The 11,348-nt window shown below is 42.1% G+C and overlaps 3 protein-coding genes across 3 annotated transcripts; 2 read left to right on the top strand and 1 right to left on the bottom strand. All coding sequences in view use genetic code 11, as the record gives it.

The window, feature by feature from the left end:
* Nucleotides 1–2,536: 2,536 nt before the first annotated feature.
* EGR_06103 (ATPase asna1) lies at nucleotides 2,537–4,059 on the top strand (the record flags this gene model as incomplete). The annotated part of the gene is made up of 3 exons (XM_024495352.1): nucleotides 2,537–2,755; nucleotides 3,182–3,706; nucleotides 3,745–4,059. 3 exons carry the CDS (start codon nucleotides 2,537–2,539, stop codon nucleotides 4,057–4,059), a joined length of 1,059 nt encoding a protein of 352 aa, XP_024350307.1.
* A 205-nt stretch (nucleotides 4,060–4,264) lies between these two features.
* EGR_06102 (hypothetical protein) lies at nucleotides 4,265–7,021 on the bottom strand (the record flags this gene model as incomplete). Its single annotated transcript, XM_024495351.1, has 5 exons — nucleotides 4,265–4,607; nucleotides 4,686–4,739; nucleotides 4,957–5,065; nucleotides 5,200–6,365; nucleotides 6,903–7,021. The coding sequence occupies 5 exons, from the start codon at nucleotides 7,019–7,021 to the stop codon at nucleotides 4,265–4,267; spliced, it is 1,791 nt and encodes a 596-aa protein (XP_024350306.1).
* A 310-nt stretch (nucleotides 7,022–7,331) lies between these two features.
* EGR_06101 (Membrane-associated progesterone receptor component) lies at nucleotides 7,332–8,421 on the top strand (the record flags this gene model as incomplete). Its single annotated transcript, XM_024495350.1, has 2 exons — nucleotides 7,332–7,620; nucleotides 8,294–8,421. The coding sequence occupies 2 exons, from the start codon at nucleotides 7,332–7,334 to the stop codon at nucleotides 8,419–8,421; spliced, it is 417 nt and encodes a 138-aa protein (XP_024350305.1).
* Between the last annotated feature and the right edge of the window lie 2,927 nt (nucleotides 8,422–11,348).

Here is an 11,348-nt window from a genome sequence, read left to right as displayed (position 1 = left end):
TGGTGGTGGTGAAGACGATGTAATGAAGGTAATGGCAGCCAGTGCTATCACTAGATCTTGCCTTTAGTGATCTCTCCACCACCACTTTTAAACGATGATCCTAAAATGACTACGGAATGCCTGTTTACAAATAATTAAGTAATGCGACTGAAAGAGTTCGTACCCCTTTGCTTACCTTTTTTATGTTGAATTATGGCGAGTGTGAATTCTCGGTATACGAAAGCACTTTTCACTCAAAATTTTGATTCAGAATCGGCTGCATAGGATCTTCGATAATGGGTATAATTGATCCAGATCTCCTGCCTGCTCACACGGTGTCCGAGCATCAGTAACGTTGACGTAAAAGGTGAGTCTCTTGAAGACAGCACGTCTATATCGAAAGTCCTTCCTTTTTATGCCTTTAAACTTAGTTGATAGAAAATGTGTTAAAGCTCCATTTTCAGTCGCTTCACGTCTTTTATCACACGCACACACACACACAGATTGCACACCTGCTCTCACCCTTTCATGAAGTTCTATTCATACTTGCAGTTTCATAAATCTTTACCCACCTTCTTGTACACGCATGGAAAGAGAGCGCAAACAAATGAAAAGCCGACAAGCGGTCCCACGCTTTACTGGACGCACAGATCAAAGACCCCGGGGAGACCTCTTGTCGAATAAACAGCACTGTGCCATACGTGCATTGTGGAAGCTCCTGTTGCGCTGCCACCTCGCCTGCGTAGGCCATAGTGTACGGAGACACTGAGTCGCTGAGAAGGAGGAGATTGAGAATTGCAACTTGCTTTACACTCATTTTTACCTGCCAAAAGTTGGGTGCATACCAGTTTGATTGGTTTGTTTTTTTACGAATTCCCAGTAAGCACTCATAGACTGAATACTTTAAGAAAATCGGAGGTAGGATATAATGCCTTGTTTAATGTAATGCATTACAAGAAAGAAAGGAATCCCATTCATTAAAGTTTATTGTTCGAAGAGATTTAGTTTTCGATAATTAAGAATTAATTAAGTTTCCTGAAATGGAAATGAGGAGGACGCAGCACTTGAGTGCTTCTAAAAGGATCAGATTATCTGTAAAGTGCTAGGAATTTTGCAAAATATTCTTTTAACTATATCGAATGGCAGTTGCTATATCCATGTGGAGTTTAAATGCAATTTGTATCAAACATGTTTTGTACAAACTATTCCGTTTCTCTCTCAAGAATATGATTTTTGTCCCATTTATGTAATCAGAGTTGCTCTGCAGATCGAGAAATTAGACCAGTTTTTCAAAAGGTATGAACCTCGAAGTGGCATCAATCAAACTTTTATACCGTTTGCGCGCCAGTTCCCAGCATTGCATTAAAATGTTTAATAAAGTAAAAATGGATTGCATATTTAACATCTGTTCAATCACAAAGACAAGCGGGAAATGAAGTTGGATTTTTAATTTGGCATTCGCCAGAGTAAACATCGTGCATATTTTGCTATTAGGTGATTGAAATGATAAGCTAGAGAATGCCATTGTAATGATCCCATGTCTTGTTTATTTGTTTATTTAAGTACCCTGACACCTTAGTCTCTCGAGGTTGCGCTTCCCCCCGCCCTCAGCGGAATGGCCTTCAGACCACGTCAGCAGGCCTCTAACCTCTGGAATTTAATCATATATATTCTTCCAAAGCACATTGGCCTCAGCAAAGCCTCAACACACTGCGGTTATCTTAGGAGATGTACAAACTCAGGCGAATTCGTTAGTAATTGAAAATCACTATAGGAGTTTTGGAGTTATACCAAAATCAAGAACAATGATTGTAATGAGCAAGAGGTCAAGTCAAATTTGCAATTCGGTTGTTAGTGCACTGAGAGATTAATTGAAGCTGATGAAGATCATTATGAGCATAAAAGAGTAAAGTTGATAGGACTAAACTAACACAAGATATGTAGCTATCAACTGTTGGAGAAGATATGTCAAAAGAGTTTATTTCAAAATATTTATACACGTGCAGTACATTTCAGGGAAGGTAGGTAATAAGGCCATTTTAGGAACACATGAGTTGTTTCATGATTTAGTCTCTGGCACAAACAAAATTAATCTTTTTACAAAGCACGAAGAATTGAAGAAGTGACGCTATCTGAAGAGGATGTAAACACAAGATAGCGTATTTGTTTGAGTTCTCTATATTGTTGTGTGAGTCTCCTTAGTGTCTACTGAATCGATGGCCACTTTGATTGTGCACGTCTCAGCTCCTGAGCGCCACTTGGTTAAGTTCTCTGTATTTATTAATTTTGTTGTAAAGAGGGTTCTGGGGCCATGCGCATCTTACAGACCTATGGGTGCTGGCATGGGCATTGCGATAGCATGTAGGGCTTCACTGGTAATAATTGCGAAACAAGGTAACACTAAACATAGATTGCAAATCAAAATTATAACAGTTCTACTTTAAAGGGTCTTATAGGTAAATTTTCGCAACTTAGGGAGTAAAAGAGTCAGGAATCCCTTTGTTTAAGTCGTCGTGGCCCGATCGCGCGAACGAAAATCTCTATACACTGTTTAAACATGCCGGAGTCAACAGTACAAAACCTTTTAGATCAGGCATCTCTACGCTGGATATTTGTGGGCGGAAAGGGTGGTGTAGGCAAAACAACGTGCAGCTGCAGTCTGGCGGTTGAGTTATCGAAAGTTCGCGAGCGTGTCCTCATTATTAGTACAGATCCCGCGCACAATCTCTCCGATGCATTCGACCAAAAGTTCTCGAGGTCACCAACTTTGGTTGATGTAAGATTGTTTCCTATTTGTGGTATTGTTTGTGCGACGCACCTTCCCTGTGGCTTATTATTATATCACCTGCTGCTTGGCAGTAATATGTTGTGTTTTATATGAATTAATTTATGCGTTTATACTTTTCTCAGGCCCGTCGTTATGATTAGCGGTCAATTCCTTTGACGTTACTTAACAGTTACCAGTTACAAGGATCTTTGAGGATTAGTTTTCCACGTTATACTGCCTCAGTCTTGTTTCTTCTGCCCTCCGGGGTATGCCAGCTCAAAAATGGTGTTTGTCATTGGTATGTAGATGGACTGGAAGGCTAGAAGTGCGGAGGGGTTATCCCACCAAGAGAGCTGTTGAACCTGCTGAAACTGAAGAGTGGTCGTACTTGGTAATAAATTTGTGCTAATACTAATTTACTCTATTTATCTAAAGGGCTTCAGGAACCTGTATGCAATGGAAATTGATCCAAATATGGGTGTTGAAGAACTAGAAGGAGACGTCTCTGGCGTTGAGGAGGCTACACACTCTGCAGATCTCCGGAGAACTTTGACCGGTGTGCTGAATTCCATCCCTGGTATCGACGAGTATATGTCATATACAGAGGTCTTCCGTCTTGTGCGTAGCATGGACTACTCAGTAGTTGTATTTGACACAGCTCCAACTGGACACACGCTTCGTTTACTTGCCTTTCCTGAACTGGTAGAAAATGGAATGAGCAAGTTGGTCAGGCTAAAAAATTCTATGGCACCTTTGCTCGGCCAGATGATGTCTTTCCTCGGCGTCGGTGGTGCTGGTAGTGGTATGTTGGCCTCAGAAGACTTCGCGCAAGCCATTGAAGCCCGTCTGCCGATTGTGCGAGAAATAACTCAGCAATTTAAGGATCCCAGTCAAACTACATTCGTTTGTGTCTGTATAGCGGAATTCCTGAGTATGTATGAAACGGAGCGTCTCGTACAAGTAAGGGAATATTCTCCCCACTCTTCTTACTGTTTTAGGCTCTAGCGGAGCAGGAAATTGACATTCACAATATTATTGTAAATCAGCTCCTCTTTCCCAATATCACAACAAGTGAAGGTGGTAGTCGAGGCGACTTAAGATCGGCTGAAGTACCAACAGATTGTAGGATGTGCAAAGCTCGACATCGAATCCAATCGAAGTATCTTGAACAGATCCTCGAGCTCTACGACGACATGCACGTTATCCAACTGCCTCAATTGGAGGAGGAAGTCAGAGGAAAAGACAAAGTTTGCACCTTCTCACAATATCTTCTCCATCCCTATACTCGACCAAGCCCATCTGGCTGGCGATGACGACCCACATCCTATTTCTTAGGTTCGTGATTAAGAAAGAATCCCATATCCGCTCTGTTATTCCCTTTTCCAGCTTACCTCTAATAGTGAATGGGAATTTTTGTATTATCCTTCAGTGAGATTTTATAAGGTTTATTGGAAGCAACGGAGTAGAGTAGGTCATATATCTACAGTGGTGGTGGCGGTGAGGATGTTCGTAGGAGACTCAGAGGGACATATTTCTGCCTTCCACGGACATGGGGACCGCGCGGACGAAGCGGGTTTTCCTCCGTACGGCTGCGTTCTTCGCCAGTGCACGAATGTGCCTCTCTATGCGACTAGAGGCGCCTCCGGGGGGTTGCGCTTGCTGAAGTCGTCGTTTTCGTGCAGAACGGGCCCCATCCCTCTCTCTGCCTTCCTCGTTATCATAGACGTCGTCTGTGTCCCCCTCTTCAAATGTAGAAGAGTTGGTAGGTACATTCCACTTGGGTCGTATCACATAGTCTTTGTTCGAGGGTTGCGGAACACGAGCCCGGTTCACCCAACCCGGGTCACCCGGCCGCAGGGGACTGGAGGTGGGAAAAAAGCCAGTCAGGATTGCTACCCTAAACTTCTCATGAGAATAAGCAGCGAGGAACATGACTCACATTTGGTTGTCAGAGGACTTCTGATTCACATCAATGTTGTCCACTCCTTCTTTTCTACAAAATAAGTCGCAGTGACAGTAACAAACGCCCTCAGAGGGTGCTGATTCACAGGTGGGTGCCATCAGATCTCGGATTTAAGTCTCAAAATTTAATAGGAGGGTAACATAAGTGCGTCAACGCTTTGCCCAAACTTAAGGTAGAAAGATTCCTCTGAAGTAAATGTGGTGCCTGGCATTGCTACCTGTTAGAAAAAAAGGGCGCTCAAAATCACCTAAGATTACGGCGTTTCGGAAGATGTTCAAGGTCCAGCTGCTTCCGCTCCTCCCTCGTAAGGGATCCGTAATCACTGGTTAAATTGAAAATTGGTCTCGACCACTCATCTAAGAGAAAAAAGTACCTGAAAATCACAACTAAATAACTAAAAGCCGATAATACAAAGTAGCCACCGGATCGTTACAACATTGATAATGGTAGGGTCGACCTAAAACTTAACCGATAAATGCACAAAACTTACTGATCAGGTGACCCGCGAGCATCTTATTGGCTCTCGTCTCCCTTGGATGCTTGTATAGGTACATAACAGCCTTGCCGATGCCTGAATCACGTAACAGGTCCGGGTCCTGAATATGAAATTCGCTAAGATGTCGCAAAAGAGTTTCCCTGATGGTAACACTGGGCAATACATGACCGGAAACGGGAGAAAGCCACTCAGTGATAGCACCGAGAATGCCATTGTCAATCAGAGCAGGCTTCATGCCGGCCCTTATAAGCAAATTACTAACAACATTCAGCATGCTCAATTTCTTTGTGGCAGGCCTATTTTTTGACAGGAGACGACGATCCTCATCCGCGGCACTTTTCATTTTACTAACAGTTTCGCGGATAATCTCATCATTGTCGTTGAGAAACTCTTCATCCCTACCCAGCCGTCTTCGTCGACGCGTCTCTTCACGCCGACGACTCATAAATCGATCGAAGTCGGAAATGAACCCTTCGCCCTCATCATCATCATCATTATCGCTTGTTGCTTGTTCCCGGGGCTGATGATGATGATGCACCTCGTCCTTTATAATTTCGACGGCAGCAATGCTAGCTGCTGAGGAAACGGCCGCTTCCTTCTCAACTTCATTTTCCGCAAAACCCTCGAAATCTCCTTCTTCCTCAGCATCACTCTCGCCAAAGATGTCTGCGATCATGCCCTTGGCCCCTTCCTCATCCCCGTCGAAGCCTTCGAAGTCAGCATCAGCCTTCTCCTCCTTCGCCTTCTCATTCTCCTCTAAATCACTCCTTTCGTTCCGCTCTTCTTCATCTCCGCTGGAAAAAACCCTCTCCTTATTTCTCTCAAAAGTCTCGGGTGATAACGCACTCCCTTTTGCAAAAGCTTGTAAATCCACTCGCATTCGCTTTTCTTCATGAGTTTGGCATTCAGGACTGCTTGAAGATATCTCGCTATCACTATTGCTCATCGCCAGTCGGGATGGAGTATATGTCGGCGTTGTCGGTGACATGAATGGTTCTACCCTGTACTCGTTATCCGAGCCGACAGCGTCAAATCCGCCGCCTGGGAGAGTTTTTGCATCAGCAATGAGATCGAACGAGGAATCATCAAGTTCTATCGGGAGTTTGCCTTCCTCAGGTTCGTACGTTTCCCTATTGACTGCCATGGATGAGTACGATAATCTACAAAGAGTAGAACTTATAGAAGCCAGTTCATTGCATATGAGTGAAAGCTACAAAACAGCCCTGAAACTGCATCCTTGCTGCTGCGTTTAAGCTAGAGCGAATGACTACGGCCTCTAAGTTGCAAGAAAGACAACTTTGAAGTTACCATAACTGAATCACATGAAACCCGAAACGCCGAAAACAAAATGGGCATTAACACCCATAATTATCCCAAGAAATATGAAATGCAATATGTTTGGTACACAACTGAACAATCTAGCAAAAGTCCAACCAACGCCAACCCGATAGTGAGACCCGCAAATAATCAGATGATTAGGTTGTGCTTATCAACTCACAAAAACAAAGTATATCTAAAGCATCCATTAAAATATTACTAGGTGAACACATTCAGAAAAATTCGCAAAACGCTCTTTTTTATCAAAACAGTGAGGGGTATATCATTATCACACAGATCCCGTGCAATTTTTACGTCAGGTAATTTTGGAGATTACCACTCAATCACTTGGTAAGTCTCATTTTAATAGAGCATGATACCTGAATTTGCATAAGGCAGATAAGACTTTGTGCTTTAGATTGTAGCATGGGCCGATAAAGTATTTAATGCGTTCTGGATGCTCTTCATTTTTGCACAAAATGGATTCTATGGACCACATACTTTCGCTTGAAACTTGTTGAACTGAAACCCGATATTTTTATTAAAAGAGGTCTTATGCACTAGTTGGCAAATTGTGATTCTAGTAAAGGCGTTTGTTTAAGGCGTCGTAGATGGGTTTCATCGGAGCGCCTGATATGCGTGTTGTAACTTGGGGAAATGTGGTCCACGTTTGACTTAGGGACGATAACGCCCGGGAATTTTTTTTGACTGTAGTTGCAGTTCTCATATTTGTATGCATTACAATTGGAATCGCTTGCTATGTTATCTTTTCGCTGAGCAAACATTCCGATCCAGAAAAGTTACCAAATATGCGTAAACGGGATTTTACTATACAAGAACTTAGTCAATTCAATGGAAGCGGACCCGATGGTCGGATCTTGATCGCTGTTAATGGAAACGTTTTCGACGTCACCAATAACGGCAAGGAATTTTACGGGAAAGATGGTCCTTATGCGATTTTTGCTGGTCGAGATGCTTCAAGATCCTTGACAATGTTCACCACCGATATCCCACCATGCAATGAAGAGTATGATGATCTGTCGGATCTCACCTCTGACCAAATGAAAAGTCTCAAGGAGTGGGAGTTGCAGTTCCGTGGTAAGATCTTCATGTCTCTGTATCCTGTAAGCAGTTAACATAGAAATCCGTTTTCAATTTTACCTTGCCTTATTGTTACTGTTTTACCCGTCTTATAACCCGCTTATTCCGGGTAAAAATTTAGTTTTTTAAGTCCCCCTAGGTATACATTTGTTTGCACTGTGTGTTTTCCCGTATCAGTGACAGATCGTGCGTTTCTTCTCCATTAACTCTGAAGCTTGCTATTTACCTTTTTTAAATCGTTATTTTATTCTTTTGAGCACAAAATCAAGTTAGCGGGAGTGTTTTTAATAGAATATGCGGTTGTGGGACTTGCGTTTACTATAGCTTTTATTTTCGCGACACCCCTAATTGTGCGTACCATTTGAGACTCATGCTTGCAATTTTAAATGCGTATCCATAAGTAATTAGGTAATAATCTACTTGACTCGACCCTGAAATGGAGAAGATTTAACAGAATTTTGGGAAGTTTTGAAGCGTAGTCTCTTTGAATCGAAGTATAGTTTGTGTTTGGTCCTTACATGAAATGTTGACTGAGTGCTACACTTTGTCTTTATTTATCTAATTACTATCGCGGGTAATATTCTACTTTAATTGGTGTCGCACACACTCACCATCAGAGGCGATTATCATCGAGTCGCTATCGTACAAATATCAGTTTTCTATATTTCAGAGCGTTATCCACTTGTGGGGAAGCTTTTATCTCCCTCAGAGCCTCATCACCTCTACGAAAGCGCTGATAACGAGGATTCGTCCCAGGTTGACACGCTTACTGGTTCTGCAAAACCTAAGACCGACTAGAGTGATGCAAAGCACAATGCATTTTGCACACTCCTCTAGAACAGTGTCTACATTGAGCCTTCCTTTGGAGTTCCCGATAGTTTTTAGGGATCTCTGACTGCGCTTATTTTGTCTCTGTTTGTGCCTCTTTGTACATATAGGCCTGATTGTTCTACACATTTTTTGTTTTTAATAACGCCTCTTAATTAATTGGTGCATAATCCTCCATGACCAATAAGTAATGCAGTCGCTAACATTTCGTATTCTTCGAAGTTAGCCAAAACCACTGCGCTTGAAAGATTGCGATAGTGCGTAGCAGGACTATTTGCTTGGCATCGTAGCCTTCACGTTCACAGATTTAGATGAAGTGAGTAGGGGTGAGTCTTCCTTTGCACATTATAGTGTGAGTTATGGATTTATTTAATATGGTTTTTCTTCGAAACAGTTCGTGTGATGGACTGTCTATGGATAGGCTTTCGTATTCTTTGTGTGTCACTGTGAATCTTGTAGCAGAAAGTAAACGGTGAGATGGGACGCGGTCCAGTGTTGCCAAGCTCAAAGATGACACGAGAGTCGCGGGTAAATGTCGAGGTTTAACACACTTAGAAATAACTGGTAGTATCGTTTATGGTGATAACATGGTACTCAACGCTCAAGGTGATGGTAATCCCCTCAGTTATTTAAGATTGTGATGGCGTTATAGGCGCTTGGCGACGCGATTTTCTGATAGAAGCAATTGGGTTTTCCAAGAATCGCTAAAACGTCTATGTTTGTCAATTAAAGCTCATTTATATTGTGAGTTCCGGTGGCAGTGCACTGCAAAGGCATCAGTTTGTTTATGCCATTTCTCCCAAGCAGATCAACAAAGTACCTTCTCATCATACTGCCTACCCAATCCAGTCACTTCAATAGGGAAAACATGGCGGCAGAAAATCCGACTTTTCCAACGGGTAATGGGTAACTTTTTGTTCCAATTTTTGCGTAATTCAAGTGGTATAATGAACGTTTGATTCTTGATTTCAAAGATTCTTTTATGTATACAACCGTCAATTCAACTCCAGTTGTCGAGTATGTGGGATATTTATCGAAATGGACTAAAAATGCTTGAGAATAAGGAAGGTTGTAGCAATCGGAGGGCAGAGGTAGCATCCGCAGTTTATATAGTTTGTGGTGACGTCTTATGCTTAACGGCGGCCTACACAATTCTTGCTAGAGATGAATTACAAAGTAATTATGCTTGATTTGCCGTGGCTGTTTGTTCCCTTAAAGCATATCCCATAACCAGAATTGTTCATTCATGCGCAACAAACAAATTGGTAAAGGCAATTGGTAACAGTTTGCCTTTGTAGTAGTATTTTATTGGTCTTGACACAAGCAGTGCAAAGTGGGGAATATATTTATGCTAAAAATGATACACGAAACCAGTGATTTGCTGTGGACTCCGGGTTCGGTCTCATCTCGGTCGATAATTTGCAAGAATCTAACTAAAAGAGCTATCTCTCTCTTTGACTTATCAGGGAGCATTTGCCCCAAACGTGTCGTTAGTTGTGAGCCAAAAATCTCATCGAACCTGAAGACCAGATGCAAGTGGAGAATGGCGACGACGCTGCAAAACAAAGCACCGGATGTAAACGCCTGAAAGTTATGCACTTTTTTGCAGGCAGCTGTTCAGGACGGACGGTTACAAGTTATGCCGGCTTTCAAAAGGCGTTTTTAACAGACATTTCCAGCTGTTTTCAAAGTTTGCCTTTACCAAAGTCAAGAATTTTAACCCTGCCAAATTATACAGAAGAGCAAAAAACACCAGCTCAACAAATACAGCATTATGAGGTACAAATTTCCGACCAGGTTTTTGACTTTTCTGGATTCGCGCATGTTGTGCTTGGATGCGACATACAGGTGGTCAGGGAAGTGGTTGCAATCGTTGAGCAACCTTCAAGGGAAAGTCATGTTGACGCTAAGGTGATAGTAATGCGCCGGGAGCTACCTGGAGCCTTTTTGCACATTTCTTCTCAAATGTTTGTTTCAGCGGCGTATTGTCAAAGGTTGTAGTATGGATATCCGGCTCGTAAGTGGAAACACACTAACGCCCCATCAGTGGCTTCATGTGCACAGTTTGTACCTGAGCTGCCATATCCTTTCGGAGTGTTTATTTATTTAGCAATGTCAAGTGGATCTACCAAATGAAAGTTGTGTTCGTTTAGGCGTAGCGGTGTTATCGTGCCTTGTCAAGCAACCTTAAAATATGGAATTGTGGCGTTTAACTCGGGATGGATCATTCCAAGTTCCTATAACAAATACAACATCTTACCTACATGCTTAACAAACCCCTCGGTAAAGTCGGGATCGAGTTTGCTGCTAAAAGCGTCTTCGACTTGACCCTTGTGATGAGAATCGTGCTTCTTGACCTTTGGTGTTTCAATGTGGCCATTAACCTAGTTAACAACGCACAATTTTTACGGAGCAACAATTTACGACTTTTCACCGTCGGATGAGGCCACTTTACTGCTTTGAAAATAATTTCACGTATTTTTAAAATTACTGTGAGCTTCTTTTTGCTGGCGATCCCGGTGATTCTCAACGGTCTTAGCATATTTTTTCATGCAGTCCAAACACCAATTTAGTGAAAAGGATTTGCGAATTGGAAGCAAAAGAGACTCAAAGCAAGTTGGATGAATAATAGCCCAAAATTATTCGCTAAGTCATTGGTTATCGTAAATAGATGATTTTAGACTAAACTTAGGTGGAATATGAGAGGACCTATTGAGAAATATGTATTATTACGACCAGCAATAAATCTGCTACTTAAAGCGCATTTCTGACTTCATCGGACTTGAGTATTTTCACTTCTGTTTTTGGCATATGGTGAAAAATACAAAACAAAATTTCAGACATTGTAAAATCCAAAGCACTTTAACTAGAATTATTCAGCTTTAACAACAAATAGA

The sequence above is a fragment of the Echinococcus granulosus genome (genome assembly GCF_000524195.1).
Source record: "Echinococcus granulosus chromosome Unknown EG_S00050, whole genome shotgun sequence".
NCBI classification, from domain to species: domain Eukaryota; kingdom Metazoa; phylum Platyhelminthes; class Cestoda; order Cyclophyllidea; family Taeniidae; genus Echinococcus; species Echinococcus granulosus.
This window is presented reverse-complemented; position numbering and strand designations above follow the sequence as displayed.